This window comes from Manacus candei, unplaced genomic scaffold (genome assembly GCF_025592945.1).
Source record: "Manacus candei isolate 608988 ecotype Guabito, Panama unplaced genomic scaffold, ASM2559294v1 h1tg000051l, whole genome shotgun sequence".
Lineage (NCBI taxonomy): Eukaryota > Metazoa > Chordata > Aves > Passeriformes > Pipridae > Manacus > Manacus candei.
Genome location: NW_026138099.1, coordinates 1,199,269 through 1,216,701, shown reverse-complemented (window position 1 = coordinate 1,216,701; position 17,433 = coordinate 1,199,269). Strand labels below are relative to the sequence as shown.

The 17,433-nt window shown below is 39.2% G+C and overlaps 1 protein-coding gene across 1 annotated transcript in view; it reads left to right on the top strand.

Annotated features, from left to right (window-relative positions):
* LOC127477328 (craniofacial development protein 2-like) overlaps positions 1-17,197 on the top strand; it is a 234,335-nt gene extending 217,138 nt beyond the window's left edge. Inside the window, exons 2-3 of the mRNA XM_051801520.1 lie at positions 730-1,292; positions 17,048-17,197. Coding sequence (XP_051657480.1) covers positions 730-1,292; positions 17,048-17,197 — 713 coding nt within the window. The remainder of the gene's footprint in view (positions 1-729; positions 1,293-17,047) is intronic.
* The last annotated feature ends 236 nt before the right edge of the window (positions 17,198-17,433 follow it).

Below are 17,433 nucleotides of genomic sequence, written 5' to 3'. Positions count from 1 at the left end.
TTTGAAACTTGCACGATTTCTTTGTTGAAGAAAACCAGATAGATGGGCAAGGTCTTGTTTCCATCACCCTAATTTATAACACATATTCTTTGCACAGAATGTTGAAGAACTGTTCATAAGACAATGCAGCTGACTATTATTATTTTCATCTCTTCTTGCTAGTGTAATTTATTTTAAGGAATGTGACATACAAAAAAAATCATGGGATTATAAAATCTTCTCTGGAAAAAGCAGCACAAGCAGTAATAGTTTTCATTGACTGATATTACTACAACATCTCGGCCCCGGCCACGTGCGCTCGGCGCAGCCCCGCCGCGGGCACTCGGGCCCGGCCCCCGGCGCGGAAAGGAGCGAGAGAGGGGGAGCTTCGCTGGTGCGGACTGTGCCATCGTAGGAGACGAGAGGGGGAGCCCAGAACACACAAAAGAGAAGGACAACTCCAAACCTGGGCAGATGGAGCTCGTTTAGCCCTGTAAGGCCATCCATCTAATTAACTCTACATCCTGAGGATATCTGCCTCCAAAGGTACAGCCAAATTAACTCTAGCATGCTGGAACATCAGAACCATGCTTGATTCTGCAGAGAGTGGACATCCTGAGCGTTTCTCTGCCCTAATTGCCCATGAACTGTCACGTCTCAACATCGACATGGCTGCTCTCAGCGAAGTTCGCCTTCACGAAGAAGGCAGCCTCAGAGAACATGGTGCCGGTTACTCACTCTTTTGGTCAGGTAAACCCAGAACTGAAAAGCATCTCTCAGGAGTTGGCTTCATGATCAAAAACTCTATTGTTCCTAAACTCGAAAATCTGCCGACAGGTCATTCTGAGCACATTATCTCCCTACGCCTTTCACTACACAACAAGCAATACGTTGTCCTCTTTAGTATATATGCCCCAACTCTCCAAGTTGACCCTGCTGAAAAAGATAAATTTTGGACCGACCTGTGCCGCCTTACCCAGAAGATTCCTGCAGATGATAAGATCATTATCCTTGGTGATTTCAACACCAGAGTAGGAAAGAATTTTGAAGCCTGGAAAGGAATACTAAGCAAGCATGGTATTAGAAACTGCAACAATAATGGTCGACTTCTGCTAGAATTCTGTGCAGAGCAACAGCTCACCATCACTAATACTATCTTTCAGCAGAAAAATAGTCTGAAGACAACATGGATGCATCCCATATTCAAACATTGGCACCTCATCGATTATGTCTTGGTGCGACGGAGAGATGTCCGCAATGTCCACCAGACCTGTGTGATGCCCAGCGCAGAATGCCAAACAGACCATCCACTGGTGTGCTGTAAACTCACTCTTAAATTTAAACCTAAAAGGGGCAGCATCCCAAGGAGGAGACTCCAAGTTAATGATCTCCAATCAGCCACAGTGAGAAAGAAATTCCAGGATGATCTTCAAACTAGGCTTGAAAATCATTCCACAGATACTACAGATCCCTCTCCTGAAACACTCTGGCACCATATGAAAAACAGCATCCAGCAGTTCTCTGAAGAAATCTTAGGGTTCTCCCTCAAGAAGAACAAGGACTGGTTCAATGAAAACAATCAAGAGATCCAGGACTTGTTGAGGAAGAAGAGAACCACCCACCAAGCACACCTTGCACTACCATCCTGTCACGCAAGAAAACCAGCTTTTCGCATCACATGCAGCAAACTCCAACAGAAACTCTGTGACATCCAGAACAAGTGGTGGATCAGTCTAGCTGAAAAAACACTATTATGCGCAGACACGGGTGATCACAGAGGGTTCTATGAAGCCCTGAAAACAGCATACGGGCCTACATATCAAGCTCAAAGTCCTCCACTCAGCACTGATGGTCAAACACTTCTTACAGATAAAACCTCCATTCTGAATCGATGGTCTGAACACTTTCAGACTCCTTTCAGTACCAACTGTGTAGTCCAAGACTCAGCAATTCAGTCCATCACACAACAACCAGTGAAGTATGAATTGGATATTGCCCCCACTTTAGGAGAAACCCTCAAGGCCATACAGCAAGTGAAAATTGGCAAGGCAGCTGGGACTGATGGAATTCCACCTGAAGTATAGAAACATGGGGGCCTTCCACTCCATGCTAAATTTCACGAGTTCCTACTACGCTTTTGGGAACTAGGCAAACTACCATCAGACCTTTGAGATGCAGTCATCATCACCCTATATAAGAAGGAATTAAATCAGACTGTTCAAATTACGGTGGTATTACTCTGCTCTCCATTGCTGGCAAAATCGTGGCAAGAATACTCTTAAACAGACTAATACCAACTACAGCAGAAGGAATTCTACCTGAAAGTCAGTGTGGTTTCAGAGCCAACAGGACTGTAAGAGAAGTGTAGGGAACAGAACAAAGGTCTCTATGTAACCTTTGTTGACCTCACCAAGGCTTTCTATACTGTGAGCAGAAAAGGTCTATGGCAGATTTTGGAACACTTAGGTTGTCCCCCCAGGTTCCTCAAAATGATCATCTCACTTCATGAGGATCAGCACGGCCAAGTCAGATATGGCAACACACTTTCTGAGCCCTTTCTAATAACCAATGCCGTGAAACAAGGCTGCGTTCTTGCACCAACCCTATTCACAGTCTTTTTCAGCATGATGCTCCAAAGGGTCACAGCAGACCTCGATGGTCAGGACGGTATCTACATTCGATACCGTACTGATGGAAGCCTATTCAACCTAAGGCGACTGAGGGCCCACACTAAGATCTTAAACCATCTTGTCCGGGAGCTGCTTTATGCTGATGACGCCGCCCTTGTTGCCCACACAGAAGCAGCTCTGCAGCGTTTAACATCCTGCTTTGCAGAGACTGCTGAGCTCTTTGGGCTGGAAGTCAGTTTAAAGAAAACAGAAATTCTCTGTCAACTGGCACCTCAGGAAGTCTTCCATCATCCCCATATCACCATTGGCCAATCAGAGTTCAAATCAGTCCAGCAGTTTAATTACCTGGGTAGCCTCATCTCCTTGGATGGTAAGATTGATGGGGAGATAGACAACAGGTTAGCAAAGGCATATAGTGCCTTCAGAAAGCTTCATAAAAGAGTTTGGCAAAATAAACACTTGAAGAAAAGTACAAAGATCAGTGTTTACAGAGCCATTGTGCTCTCTACTCTCTTATACGAATCTGAATCATGGGTCATCTACCGCCAACACCTGCGACTCCTAGAACACTTCCATCAACGCTGTCTCTGCACAATCCTAAAAATCCACTGGTCAGATTATGTGACCAATACATCTGTTCTTGAACAAGCAGCAATCACAAGTATTGAGGCCATGCTACTGAGAACACAGCTGCGCTGGGCAGGGCATGTCTCCAGGATGAAGGACCACCACCGCCTCCCTAAGATCTTGCTCTATGGTGAATTTGCCACCAGCTGCTGCAAGAGAGGAGCCCCGAAGAAAAGATACAAGGACTCCCTGAAACAACATCTCAGCCTTGGCCAGATTGATCAACATAACTGGTCTACTCTGGCCTCCAGTCAGGAGGTCTGGAGACACACCATTTATAACGCTGCTGATGCCTTTGAGAAAGCACGCAGGATCACTCTTGAGGAGAAAAGACAACGCAGAAAGAATCGTGCCTTGCAGAATTTACCACCTAAGGAGTCTTTCTGCTGTGCCTTTTGCAATCGGACATGCCTGTCTCGTATTGGCCTTTTTAGCCACCAGTGTGCTTGTGTCAAATGTGGGTAGAGACCTTTCCCAAATCTTCATCCGTGAAGCCCAGCCATGATTACTACAACATTTGAAATACATCATCCCTACCAATAAATAACGTATTCGCTGGATTCTCAAGTATTAACTAGTAACAGTATGCTTCAAACAGACGAAAATTGATTCATATTGCTCAATTTCTAGCAATTAGTTTAACTGAAGATGACAGACATTAACAGGAAAATTTCCAAAAACTTTTGCAAAAGGCAGCCTTCAGGAACTATGAATTATCCACCCCTAAGAAAGATCAGATATTTCCCTCTTTTTACACAGATAACTGCTTTTCAAATTCATAAGACATATAAGACACCACACAACTGTGTGTTTCAAATCATCAGGTCTTAAAAAGGAGATGATGCTTAGTAGGAGACTACCACATGTAATCCATATGCACCATCTTCCCTCAACAGATCATTTCTGCTCAGAAACTTTGTACAAATTGAAAAATAATTTGGCTGTTTGTACAGGATTGCCACATTTCGGGCAGCCTGATCAAAGCTGCTGTTCTGTATGGTTACCAGACATCAGGTACGTTTCAGACTTCTCCAAATATCGAGGTAGCACACGCAGTGAGCCTGCAAATCTTCCATGCACTGGACCCTTTGCATATGTTGTACTCAATCAGTATAGCTAACACAGTAGGTTTAAATCTTTTTGCATTTTCTGCCCATGTCCTGACCACTATAGAGTGTCTGTGCACATGTACCTAGTATTTCTCTACTGAACTACAAGAAACTTAGTCTCACCCTACCAATTAACATGCCTGAGTGAGTAAAATATACTAGTTATTAACATTAGTTAAAAATAATAATTTTATGGTGTGCTATCTGTTGAATTTAAGGTAATGCAGGTCTTTTAATGTGTATTCATTTATATGTGTGTATATGTACATACATATTTGTATATATTGATGTAAAAAAATTGTAATTTTACACCTAAACTGGACAAAAGTGGTCCACATGGTCATAAAAGTAAGAAAGAAGTTTCCTTACAGGACTTCACTTAAAAATATGTATATGAATAGGACCATTTGACTACTACTCAACTTTTGAGTAAGTTAATAAGCATGGAACTACTCTGTATTTGTCATTCCACAAAGATACCCCAAAAGCAACAAGAAAAAATAATAAAGCAATTCCCAAAATCCTGAAAATTTTAGAAATCCTGCCAAGAAGAGATGAATAAAAAAGACTTACATGACAAAGTCATATGAGGCAATATGCCCAGGGAGGTGGTGGAGTCACTGGTCATGCAGATTTTTAAGGAAAGATTGGCACTTAGTGCCATGGCCTAGTTGACATGGTAGTGTTCAATCACAGGTTGGACTCAATGATCTCCAAGGTCTTTTCCAACCTAATTGATTCTGTGAATCTGTAATGTATGAATCCAGAGGGGACAGATGGTTGGCTAATATGTGAGTTTAAAAATCGATAGCTGTCATCAGTTTCCAGCTGACTTGCCCCTTCAGTTGGAAGAATTAGTCCAAAGGGAAGAAATTATATGTCCCACGGTCCTGTACATATCCCATGTGTGCAAAACCAACAGAAATCATCAGTTCAGACTGTGCTCAGTTCAAAAGCTTCATTCAGGCAACTCATGAGACTGACCTTCACCAATATTTTCACCCATTGCCCAACCACCATCAGAGAACTTTCTTGTCCCTTGAAGTCAGGCAGGTGCTGGAATCAAGACTGGATTTCATGAGTGAATTTTAATTCATTCATCTTCATTGTACACTGAGGACATTCTGAAGTAGTTTAACAAACTCCTTATTAAAAGGAAAGGCAGAGAACATTTCCTCCTAACATTCCTCTCAACAAATCATAGTAAGAAATTTACTGTTGAATAAAATATATTGACCTTCTGAGATATCATCTGCCTCCTCTCCTGCTAAAAAGGTTTTTACCTGAAACTCAGATCCATTACATTTCAGAAGAAACCAGCATCGATATCTACATAACTCTTAACTTCATTCACAATTATTTTTTATTTGCTGCCCTCCACCCTATGCAAACATCTGAGGAAAATCACTGGCCACTGGCTATAAACAAAAGACAAATATGTCTCATCAGGCCGAGCTTCTCCGTTCTCAGCATCACGCTTATTAGCAATTATGAATGGAATGTCAGAAACACACATACAAAAACCCCAACAGATTTAGATGTTTTCTGACTCCATGTATTAGAAGGAAGTTCTAAGGTGGCAAGGTTGCTCCAGAGTACACTTTGTCTAGGTAGTTAAAAAATGTCACAATTCATGCCCTAAATTTTTCTCTTTATTATTTAGCTACCACTCAGCCAAGATTTCCTTTAATTGCAGTGTGACATATGCATTCTTATACCTTACTGCCAAAAAGTTTTATGTAAATTATTTTTTTGGTTTTTTTAACTAGTAACATGTGTAATGCACAGATGCAGAATATACTCCTTCCACTTCTTAGATTTGCGTATTATAAAAAATACATAAACACTGACCTATTGCAAAAATTAGCTTGTTTTCTCTCATTCTCATGCATCTTGTTGCTTTATTTCCCCAAATATCATGTTAACAAAGCTCTTACTGTTCATAAACACTATGTTTCACAGGGTTTGCTATTCTTCGTAGCAAATCATTTGAATCTAATGACTGTTATATACTCCCAAACATAAAATTCAAGGAGGTAGACGTTGAGGTCACACAGCATATCAACAAACTGAAATTTATAAAGCCAGGAAATAAGATATTCATACATTCAGTTCTACTCTTCCAGGTTTTATTAGCTCTGCTACAGCACAGAATCCTCACATAGAAAAATATGTGTGGATTTAAATTTAATTGTCAGATAGTAACATACTCAAGCAGAACTGATTCATGTTATGACTCTGTTTGTGTAGTTTCAATGTATAACTCATAAACACAGCTGGAATGAAACTTGGTCTCTCTCAACTGGATTTAAGTAAAGAAAAGAGGAAGTAAATGGACTATCAGAGATACTAGAGAGTAAGGAAATTAGTGAGATTTTGCCTTGTCTCTTGATTTGTCTCAAACCCATGGCCAGGTCACTTACTCAAAGCTCAATTTACATTTCAAAGTTCTGGCATAGCTGTTTGTTCTTGGAGTGTCCATCTCCAACAAGCTGCAGTGATTAATGCCCTCAGGTAGACACAACCCTGCTGTCAAAACCACTAGTTTATCACCATAACCATATGACCAGGTTATTCTGCATAGGATACAGCTTTATTCTGCAAAACAAGCACAGTTTTGCAGCAGCTACATCCCCATTTCAGGAATAGTTATGAAAAATTTTCCAACACAGTGCACACCTTTGCTGAGATACATCAATACATTAAGTCAAAAGAACTGCACTGTCAAAATAAAGTGATAATTTTACTGTACAAGGTCATTTGAACGGCGGTTACCTTTTACCATTCTTTTCATCAGGATATTTAAAGTGTCATCAATAATCTGGAATCCCTTAGCAGAAGTACCCTGAAAACTGAAATGCAAAAAGTAAAATGTATTAAACAAAAAAACCAGAAGCTGACAATTTCACTGGTTTCAGAAGATCAGACTAATTTACTCCAGCTGCTTCCCCGTACTTAGGAGGCATACAGGGCACGGGAACTGGACACAAAGAGGCATTGAAAACTTTCAACTTGAGAAATATTTGGGCCCCTTGTTTTCAGTCCTATAAGCAGGAAGGCTCTAATGGCTCTATGCAAAAAGAACATACAGAAGGAAGCAGTACCACGGAAGTGAGAGCTGATCACAGAATTCTCCTATTCCCAAGGGTGGGAATGGATTTTAGATCTGGAAAGTTAAGAGTGAAAATTTGTTATCTGTCACCAAACTCTCCTTTTGTACATAACGAGTAAAACTCCGGTATAGCTGAAAACCAAAAACCAAGTCAATACATCAGATTTTTAAAACTTATGTCACTGAACAAAATAAGATGCACAGGTGAACTTTAATAGCATGTAATGATACTACTTGATTTACACTTTTTCTTAAACATTTCTCCTGCTAGATAAGTGATTCCTAAATAGGTAAATCCTTCCCAGCTACTTATCCACAGAGGTAAGCTGTTTAGAAAAGGTGCTTGCATGCTGCAGGATTCTGATTCTTCTCATCATAGGACCCCTACATTCAATATCTAGATATAAAAGGAACAAACAACTTCGTTGCTGAACAGTGCTGAATGATTTTAGAGGAAGGCTTTGACAACGTTTATGTCATTAAACATGAAGTTGGAAGAATTCTCAAATTATAATTCTTATCCTCCTGCTATTCTTGAAATGCAACTCTTCATCCTCATTTTAATATTTGTACAATTAAAAAATCTTTTATTGCACTCTAGATTTTTTAAATAGAATTCTAGTAGCACATTTAAAAATATATGTATATATATATATATAAAAACCTACATACTTAGTGCACTACATATTTTCTTTATACAAAGAATATGTCTAGATGTGAAAAAATGTCTGTGTTTGCAGTAGCTTATGTGTACATGTTTTTATATGTTACAAAACTAAATAAGTATTTCTGTAGGTATGAATAGGGTGCACCTTAGCAAAATATCATCTATTTATTGGTGTGGCTAACTGCAGCTGAGTTTCACTTCAGTATGAGTTGAAGTTCTTATGCTTGAGTGTAATATTATAGCAATGCCCTTATACTCTATATTCTAGGCCAAAATAACGTCTTCATTAATTAAAGTCACAGATGTCGACAAGTAAATAATGGACAGCAAAGATAATTTTTGTTTCCTTGGTCTACTATTACAAATAAAATGATAAACTGAAAGAAGCTGGTGGATTCATATTTGGTTCTATCAATTTTAAAAGTTCAAACCCTCAGATATAAGTTGAAAGCAGTTTTAATCCAGTTAAAAATAAATTAATTGTAATGAATTCTATATTCCTCTCCAGCCCCTCTCTGTTTGTGAACAGCAGGTCTAGTGGAGCCCCATCCCCTGCTAGACCTGCTGTTCACAAACAGAGAGGGGCTGGTGGGAGATGTGGTGGTTGGGATCAGTGCCTGCCCCTTGTCTTCCCCTCACAAAGAAGTTGTGACTGCAATGAGGTCTCCCCTCAGTCTCCTCTTCTCCAGGCTGAACAGACCAACTGACCTCAGCCACTCCTCATACAGATTCCCCTCAAGGCCCTTCACCATCTTGTTGCCCTCTTTTGGACACTCTCTAAGAGCTTAATATCTTTATCATATTGCAGTGCCCAAAACTGCACACAATGTTCAAGGTGAGGCCACACCAACGCAATCTCCAGGAATATGACTCAGTCTTTCACAAATCTAGTGGACATCTTGCTAATGCAGGTATTGAAGATCAGCTGCAGCAAAAGCAACCTAGTTAACCTTACATCTCCAAGTGTTTCCAGCATCAAGGTAATACTTATGGTAAATTTTCAGAAATTCTCTCTTGTGTAAAGTCCTTGTGAGCACATCTACAGCAAGGAATGCAGTACTATACTAGGGGAACAACTGATCTAGCTATTAATGAACTGAAACACCACATTGCCATGCAACAATATTAGCTTATTTACCAAAAAGCTGTATAATTGCATCAGCACAATGCTGCATCCAGGCTAATTAGCTCTAACCATCAGCCTATTTAGCATAGGACAGAGCCATGCTGAAGTGGCTATACTGATTCTAACTTCTGAACTACTAATCACAGCACTACTACACAGTGTACACCAAACAATAGGTATCATTTAAATATATTTAGCAATGAAAAATTCTAGAATTCTGTCCATTCCATAAGTATGTGTAAAATTTTTAGAAAAACTGTTTTTCTTGCTTTTCAAAACAGACATTTTTAGTAAAAGGCACATATGAGACTATTGCAAAAAATAATTTAAGGATTTAATTTACTTTGCAGAATACTGATTAATTTGCATGATGATTAGGTGCTATAGCAGATTTTAACATCTCTTGGAATCGTGTCAGTTTGTTTCTCTTAGAAGGTGAACCTATGGAAGGGCATTTCATAAATGAAATTTTGTTTCTTCACGTGGGGTGTTCACAATGCTCTGTCTCCTTTAATACCACTGACATAAAAGCACCAGTCACTTCTCCGGTTTTATACTATCACTTTCTGTAAAGTGTTAGTCCTAATTTTTATCTGCATGAGAAAAAAATGTAATATTTTCTGCTGTTTGGTAAATTCCTGTATTTGTTTCAAAATGTTCTGATAAAGTTTAGGCTACCATGTATTTGCTCAAAAAGTGAACCTATGTCAGCAATTTCCTCTAGGATATATTTCAGGCTTGCATAAAGAACAGCTCAGCCTTGGTCATGCTCTGCTTACTTCACCAGAAAACGAACATGTTCACGTGGCTCATATTGACTTCATCCACTTCCACTGATATCTTTGATATCAGCTAATTAATTCTGCACTGTTCAACAAGGTCTGTGTATCTGAGCTAACACAGGAAGCATAGTAAAAGCTTTCAAGAAAAACTCACTATCTAAAGTACACTCCTCAGGTCATACTTGAGAATGGATTCCACATTCCAGATTTGTATTTTGAATTACCCCCTCAACACGGTCTTGATCTGTCAGAGGTTTCCATCAAGGCAGGGGCTTTCTTGACTTGAAAAACATTTTCTTAATCTTGGTCTTGGATGGATTCTAACTCCCAAGATTTCACTTTATTTCTTTTTAGCTGTGACTCTTTACTTTGAGCTGCACATTTGTGAAAGTGCTTTTTTGGTTGACTGACTTACAACACACACAGAGGACATCACCAAGGCAAAATCTGAGCAGAGAGGAACCTGACTTACTTCTGGCATGTATCTAAATACAGTAATCAAAATACTTGTAATACATGCTCCAAAGCTAAGGATTTGTTATAGCATATGCTAATTTGATGGTTAACTGCTGAAAAAATGACCCTTAAAAGTTCAACATTTTCCAGGTTACTGAAACTTATTGCTAAAAAAGGGCCCCCTGGAAAGTTCAGTCCTTGTCTGTGTTTGCAGCACATTGTATAGCAGTGCCCATAGCAACTGTAAAGAACTACTGCTCCTTGGCAAACTTCCACACAGGCCTGCCCAAAGCAGTGGGTGAGGCAATGAATTAATAAATGTCCCCTCCCCTTCTTCTCTGTTTTAAATGTTGCTTGGCTGATGATCCCACATCAGGAAGTACTCAGTATAAATACCTGAAATACAGTTTGAATTAGCAGCTTAATATCAAAACTGCTATACAATGCACAGCAAGAAAAAAAAGGAAGGCAAATCTTCCAGACCAATAAAGAAAGGATTAAATTATTGCACTTCGTTAAGCTCAGTGTACAAGAGGATGCAGAAGAAAGAAGTGCAAAAATGCAGAAGAAACAAGTGCAAATATACAGAACAGATGCAAAAAATAAGTCATATTTTAGTTGTGAAAAGGAAAATTCAAAATGAAACTGCTCAGTAGTGGTAATTTGTGACAAAGTGATCTGGCATGGAGGGCAAGGACACCAGCTGCAATAAGGGGATAAAGGGGTTGGAAGCAGGAATGCCAAGGACAGAAGAACTCCTCGCAAGGGAATAGTTTCCCTTGGTGCCAGAATAAGAACCAAGCCCCAGAGTTATCTTGTAGACCATCCTGGAATCACAGGCCTTTGGGAAACAGAGCTGGACTGGGGGATGGACCCACGGCCAGGCAGAGGTGCCCCATGAAGGTGCACAAGGGAATAGTGCTGGTACAAGTGTCTATGAGGAATCTGCTTGTGAAGCATCTTTGTAGACTTAGTATGGAACCATATATTACAGTGGGATTCACTGTTCATTAAATTTTTCTTTCATATTTTCAGCACAAACATGTTTAATACCCCTTGAAGGGTACCATAAAAATTCTCTAACAGTTGTCAAAATTGTTTTAAAGAAGTTACTTAAATCTTCAACATGCAATGGGTTCAGCTGGTAGAACAGTTCTGCTAATGTACACCAATCTACACGCTGCATCCAACTAAAGCAATACAGAATAATTTCATATAGCTTTTCGTATTATCATTATTGCATAGATCTTCAATGTAGAGCAGCCTGAGTTTACACTCTCCTTCAAAACTGTCCCACAGTCTGTTCTTCTAATGGGAAATATTTGAGGACACTGTTTAAACAGCCATTTTTGAGTTGCCCATTTTCTCCATTTTAGGCACTTACAGCTTAGGATTTCATAATGTCACAAAACTATATTAAGATCCAATTATTAATTATGCCCTCTTATTCACTGTCCTTCGCTTCAAGCATCATTAAGCAAATTGAGAACAAAGCTAAAATACTTTACTTAATCATCCAAAGCATATCACATGCATGTCAGGTGGTGTATAAATAGCACAATGTCAATAATAAACTTCATTCACAGAAGAACTCGAGTCTGCTATTTCTCACTATGTGTATTGTCTTACTCTAAGTTAATCACCTTAGTGTCCTTTTCTGTGTGCCAAAAGTCACTGTAGGATTTGACAACAAAACTTAAAGCAGTTAAAAGTAGTTACCTCCATTAATTTAAATTGCAGCTCCAAAAAGAAGATACAAAACAGATTCTGTGTTAAGTGACTTGACAAACCTTAGCTATTTCAATTAGCTGATTTAATCTCCTTCTTCTCATTCTGTGGCGTACATCAGGTCAAACTGTATATAGAAATCACTGATAATGTATAAATTATATATATAGCATAAATGACTGTATATATAAATTATATTATATATAATATATTGACAAGAGACAGCTTTGTTTAGAGATTATGGCAAAATTCCCCAGGCTGCATTCATGTCCACAGAAACTACTGGTATGCCAAGACTTGGCCAAGAGAACCTCAAAATCCAAAAAGTTAAAGCAATAATAATTAATTTTTTTTAAATATAATACTAATTATGAGAGATAGCTTTATATACAGAAAAAGTATGGATTGCTCTAAGGTTGTGGTGTATATAATTTGCTGCCAGAGTTCAAGAAGCATTTGGACTATGCTCTGAGGCACATGTGATTTGTGGGGTTGTCCCGTGCAGAACCAGGAGCTGGACCTTGATGATCCTTGTGAATGCTAACATATATTAGAAGATTTAATTGACTACAACTTAATAAACTCAAGAGACACACAGTCCCTTTTATCTAAATAATGTATACATGAAAAAGCACTTTGCTTTCTAGAGCTTGGAACTCAAAGGTTTTTTTCTTCTAATATTACTACCTCTATGGCTGTTACAAATATATATGTATATACATCCATTCATGGGTTATATTTAGGAGAGTTTCATGCAAAACTTTAGACAAAATCCTCAAGTTTTGTTAAGACCCATTTTCAACTCTTTCCTTAACAAGAGGTAGGGAAAAATATAGATGGCCTAAACAAGCCAGCTGCTTTAAACAGTCAAATACAATTTAGTCACTCAAGTAAAACCATTTCCTAGAGGACTATCTGATTACATGATATTACTGCATGCTCAGTCTCCAAATCCTAGCCTGACAATCACTTCAGAAAATCACATTTATCATTTCTACAGACTAATAATTATTATAGCTAAATAACTGGTTGGGAACAAAAACAGAGGGTATGAGCTAAGCATTAGAAGCAGAAAAAGGCTTGATTTTCAGGGACATAAACTCTAAACACTGAAGAGCAGGAATTATGGAGAGACATGCCTCCCACTCCCCTCTTGTTGTGTGATGGAGTATTTCAGAGCCAGCTGAGAGACTATCAAAGAGCCCAGAGCAGCTGTCTGCACTTACGACTACTGTGCAGCTAAATGATTTAATTATTTCTAGTTCAGCCTGATGAGATAGTATATTTGTCTGCTTATAAAATACCCATGATAAGCTAATCTAGATCTGCAGTTTTTCTTAAAATAAAGTAGTTCTAAATATAAAATACATGCTAATAACACTAGTGACTGAAATAACACACAGCTGCTGAGTAGAGCAGAAACCAAGAATCTTCACATCTTAGTGTATTCAGAATACTAGCTCTGCCATCCTGCTGTACTTTTTATTCTAGCAACTGAAGGGGATTTTTTTAAGACCCCTGTTTATACTACTATGAATCTTTCTGTCAATATCGCCTTGGTGCTAGCAGGAAGATTTTTAAGTAGCTGTCATTGGATTGGCTACACCTTTTTATTTCCCTATTCTTAATTATGCCAATTAAGATAGTGGAATTATTAATGTGAAAAGTACAGCCATCAAACATATGAATACAGGAATGTATGCAAATTTTAAAAATAAGAAATAAAGTACATAATTGTATTGCCATCATGGGCTGAATATGATTTTATATAAGTATGAAATGTTAAGGCAAGATAAAGGCAGGCTAACCCTTAAAATTCCTTCAGGTCAGAAAATAGTTTCAGTTATAAGAGGCTTCCTGGCAGGCTAACAATGATTAGCATTATTTTCATATTTGCTAACGTTGCGTATTATTAGTAACAGAGTACTGATAGCATGAAAATGTATGTACAGAAGTATCTACTGTCAATCATAATAGTATACCTTTATCAGTCTTGAAAATGGAATACATATCCTGTCTTTGGAAGTGCAGCATAACACTGCATCCTCACTAGGTAGAAGTTGACAGCCTTTCTTATGTAGTTGACCATGTATAACTGAAAAAACCTCACTGAGCTTTGAAGTTTTGGTTCTTCATGACATGCACGACAACCAAAGAGGACTAAAGCACAAGAACCAAATGAAAAATCCCAGACTCTGCCTTTGGTTTTTCCATGCCTGCCTGATGAGTTGGGTTTACCTATCTGTACGTTTACCTATAGTTAATAGTTTGTGACACAGGGCAAAGATTCTGCACAGAGGCCTTCTTTCTCTGTCAGAAGCTCCTCAAATGATACATCTGGTGTGAGCCAGGACGTGCATGCCTGCCCGCAGGGACTCTCTCACCCGCTGGTGCTGCTGACAGTGCTGCCACCATCTCAGAAGGAACAGCACGCTTGGTTGCTGGAACATTTTTTCAGCACTGCTGAAATGCAACACCTGGTGTTTGTTTGTGCAAGGTGCAAGTATTTGCTCAGGAATTTGCTGTAGGAACATGACATAAGCTGTGACAGAGCTACCTGCAACAGGTGACCTACAGTTTTGTTTGCTTCTTTAGTCACAGCCTTGAGTTTCTTCTTTTTTTAGAAGCCAACTCCCATATTAACTATTCAGGTCATTCGGTGCATGTTGGTTTTCTTTTGCTTTGTTTCTGAACTGTTACTCTTTAACCTCTGGATAAAAGTTTGCTGTATTTTTATTTATTATATTTTTTACTTAAATTCTTAAGAAGAGTGAAACAGAAATATTCATTCTCAGTGAAAAATCTTTAATTTTCTTTTTTTTTTTTCTGTGATAAATTAAATCTTCCCATGTGTGAAAGATTCTGGAAAACAGTACAAACAAACTGAAGAAACCTGGGTTCACTGACTAAACCTAGCCATAAACAAAAATTAGTGGCAAAGATCTGAATCCAGATGTCCCTTATCACAAACCTGGAATTCCCCCACCTACACATGCATATGAGTTCAGGTGGTCAAAATCTCTGCTGAAGAAGGAGAGTAAGAAGACTTTTTTATTACAGAAAACTCTTTCAAATAATGTCTGTCATATGTAGTATATGGATTAGATATAATGGGATGGCAAATATTTATGTGTTCTTTTGTAACAATAAAAGCAATTCTTTTTCATAAGTGTACACACTTATGTACACATTTAGCTGCTTGCTTAGGGAAAAAAATTCAGCATAGACTCAGTAAAAATCACTTACTCCTCCTATAGGAAATATCAACAAAACTTTTGCAGGGACAGTGTTGCGTTGCATTTTACACAACACAGATAATTAAATTATGTATCTAAGTGCTACACAAATAATCCTGATCTATCTGGTTGCTATTCCAGTTGCTTATGTGATCCAAGAAGGCTAGAGAAATGAGTAAATGGGAATCTCATTGAGTTCAAAAAAGGGGAAGGAAAAGTCTTTTATCTGGGGAGAAATAACCACATGCACCATAACAAGCTCTCTCCCCACTCTCTACAACTGGGAAGAAAACTGAGACAAAAAGACTATGGATAACACTTTTAACATGAGCTGTCACCATGCCCTTGCTGCAGAGAAGGTCAACAACTACCTGGGTTGCATTAGGAGAAGCATTACCAGCAGGTTGAGGGTGGTGTTCCTTCCTCCTTACTCAATGCTGGTGAGAGACAGCTGGAAAACTGGATCTAGTTCTGGGCTCCCCAGTACAAGAATGATGTGTTCATACTGGAAGTGATTCTTCCCCTGTACTCAGCACTGGTGAGGCCACACCTGGAGTGCTGTGTCCAGTTCTGGACCCCTCAGTTCAAGAAGAATATTGAGGTGCTGGAGCAGGTCCAGAGAAGAGCAACAAGGCTGGTGAAGGGACTCAAGCACAAGTCCTATGAGGAGAGGCTGAGAGAGCTGGGGCTGTTCAGCCTGGAGAAGAGGAGGCTCAGGGGAGACCTCATCACTCTCTACAACTTCTTGAAAGGAGGTTGTTGCCAGGTGGGGGTTGGTCTCTTCTCCCAGGCAACTATCAGCAAGACAAGAGGGCATGGTCTTAAGCTGTGCCAGGGGAGGTTTAGGTTAGCTATTAGGAAGAATTTCTTTACAGAGAGGGTAATCAGGCATTGGAATGGGCTGCCCAGGGAAGCGGTGGATTCTCCATCCCTGGAGGTTTTTAAGAAGAAACTGGATGTGACACTTAGTGCCATGGTCTAGCAACTGCAGCAGTAGTGGATCAAGGGTTGGACTTGATGATCTTGGAGGTCCCTTCCAATCCAGCTGATTCTATGATTCTATGAATGACTCTAGCAAACAGCCACAAAGGAAAGTGACTGCAAAGCCTCCGCCCTTGGACATATTGAATACCCAGCTCAAGATGGCCCTTAGCAATCTGCTCTAGTTGGCCCTTCTTTGAGCGAGGACATTGCATGAGGTAGTCTCTGTATGTTTCTCCTACTTCAGTGACTGTGATTCTGCATTCAGCCAGAGGCCTATTTACTCTCCCAGTTCTTCAGGAAGTTCTCTGCATTTTACTCTTTATTAAGACTTATCTTAGCAGTGTAAAGAATAAAATGCTTAGTTGAAATAATCTTGTGATAAATGGAATGACACTACTTGGTATGTTTAAACCTACAAGCAAAGCACAGAGCACAACAATTTGTGAATGCTCTTCAGCAAGGATATGTAGACAGTAGAATAATGCCTCTCCAAAAGGATGGAGAATAAAGGACTAGGAACATGTGCAAAAGAATGAAGAAAACAAGCTCATAGATGACATGTAGAAATCATATACGTTTGAATTAACAACTTTCTGAATTACGTTTTCAAGGTGAATATTGTGTGTTCGGTTGTCCAGAGTCAAGCTTTCCGTAACTTTGTCTACCAGACAGCAGAGGTAATTGGCAATAAAGGAAGGGTAATAGTCAACACAGACCCACAGGGTCGAAATCCAGTGTGGCAAGAAAGAAACACAACGTGATTACAACCAAACTGTGGGATGAATCACTGGTCTAGTTTTGTACTAGTTGAATATTCCAAGGCATATGTGTAATCCAGTTCCACTTTCTAAGCTGATAAGAGACAAGCTATGCTTCCTTTTCCCCACTTCATATTTGTTCATGTAGAAGTGGGATGGAACCTACTAGAACATCACATTTAATTCAGAGAAGGGAAACAGGAAAGAAATAAAGTGAAGAATATTGAGCAATTCCAATG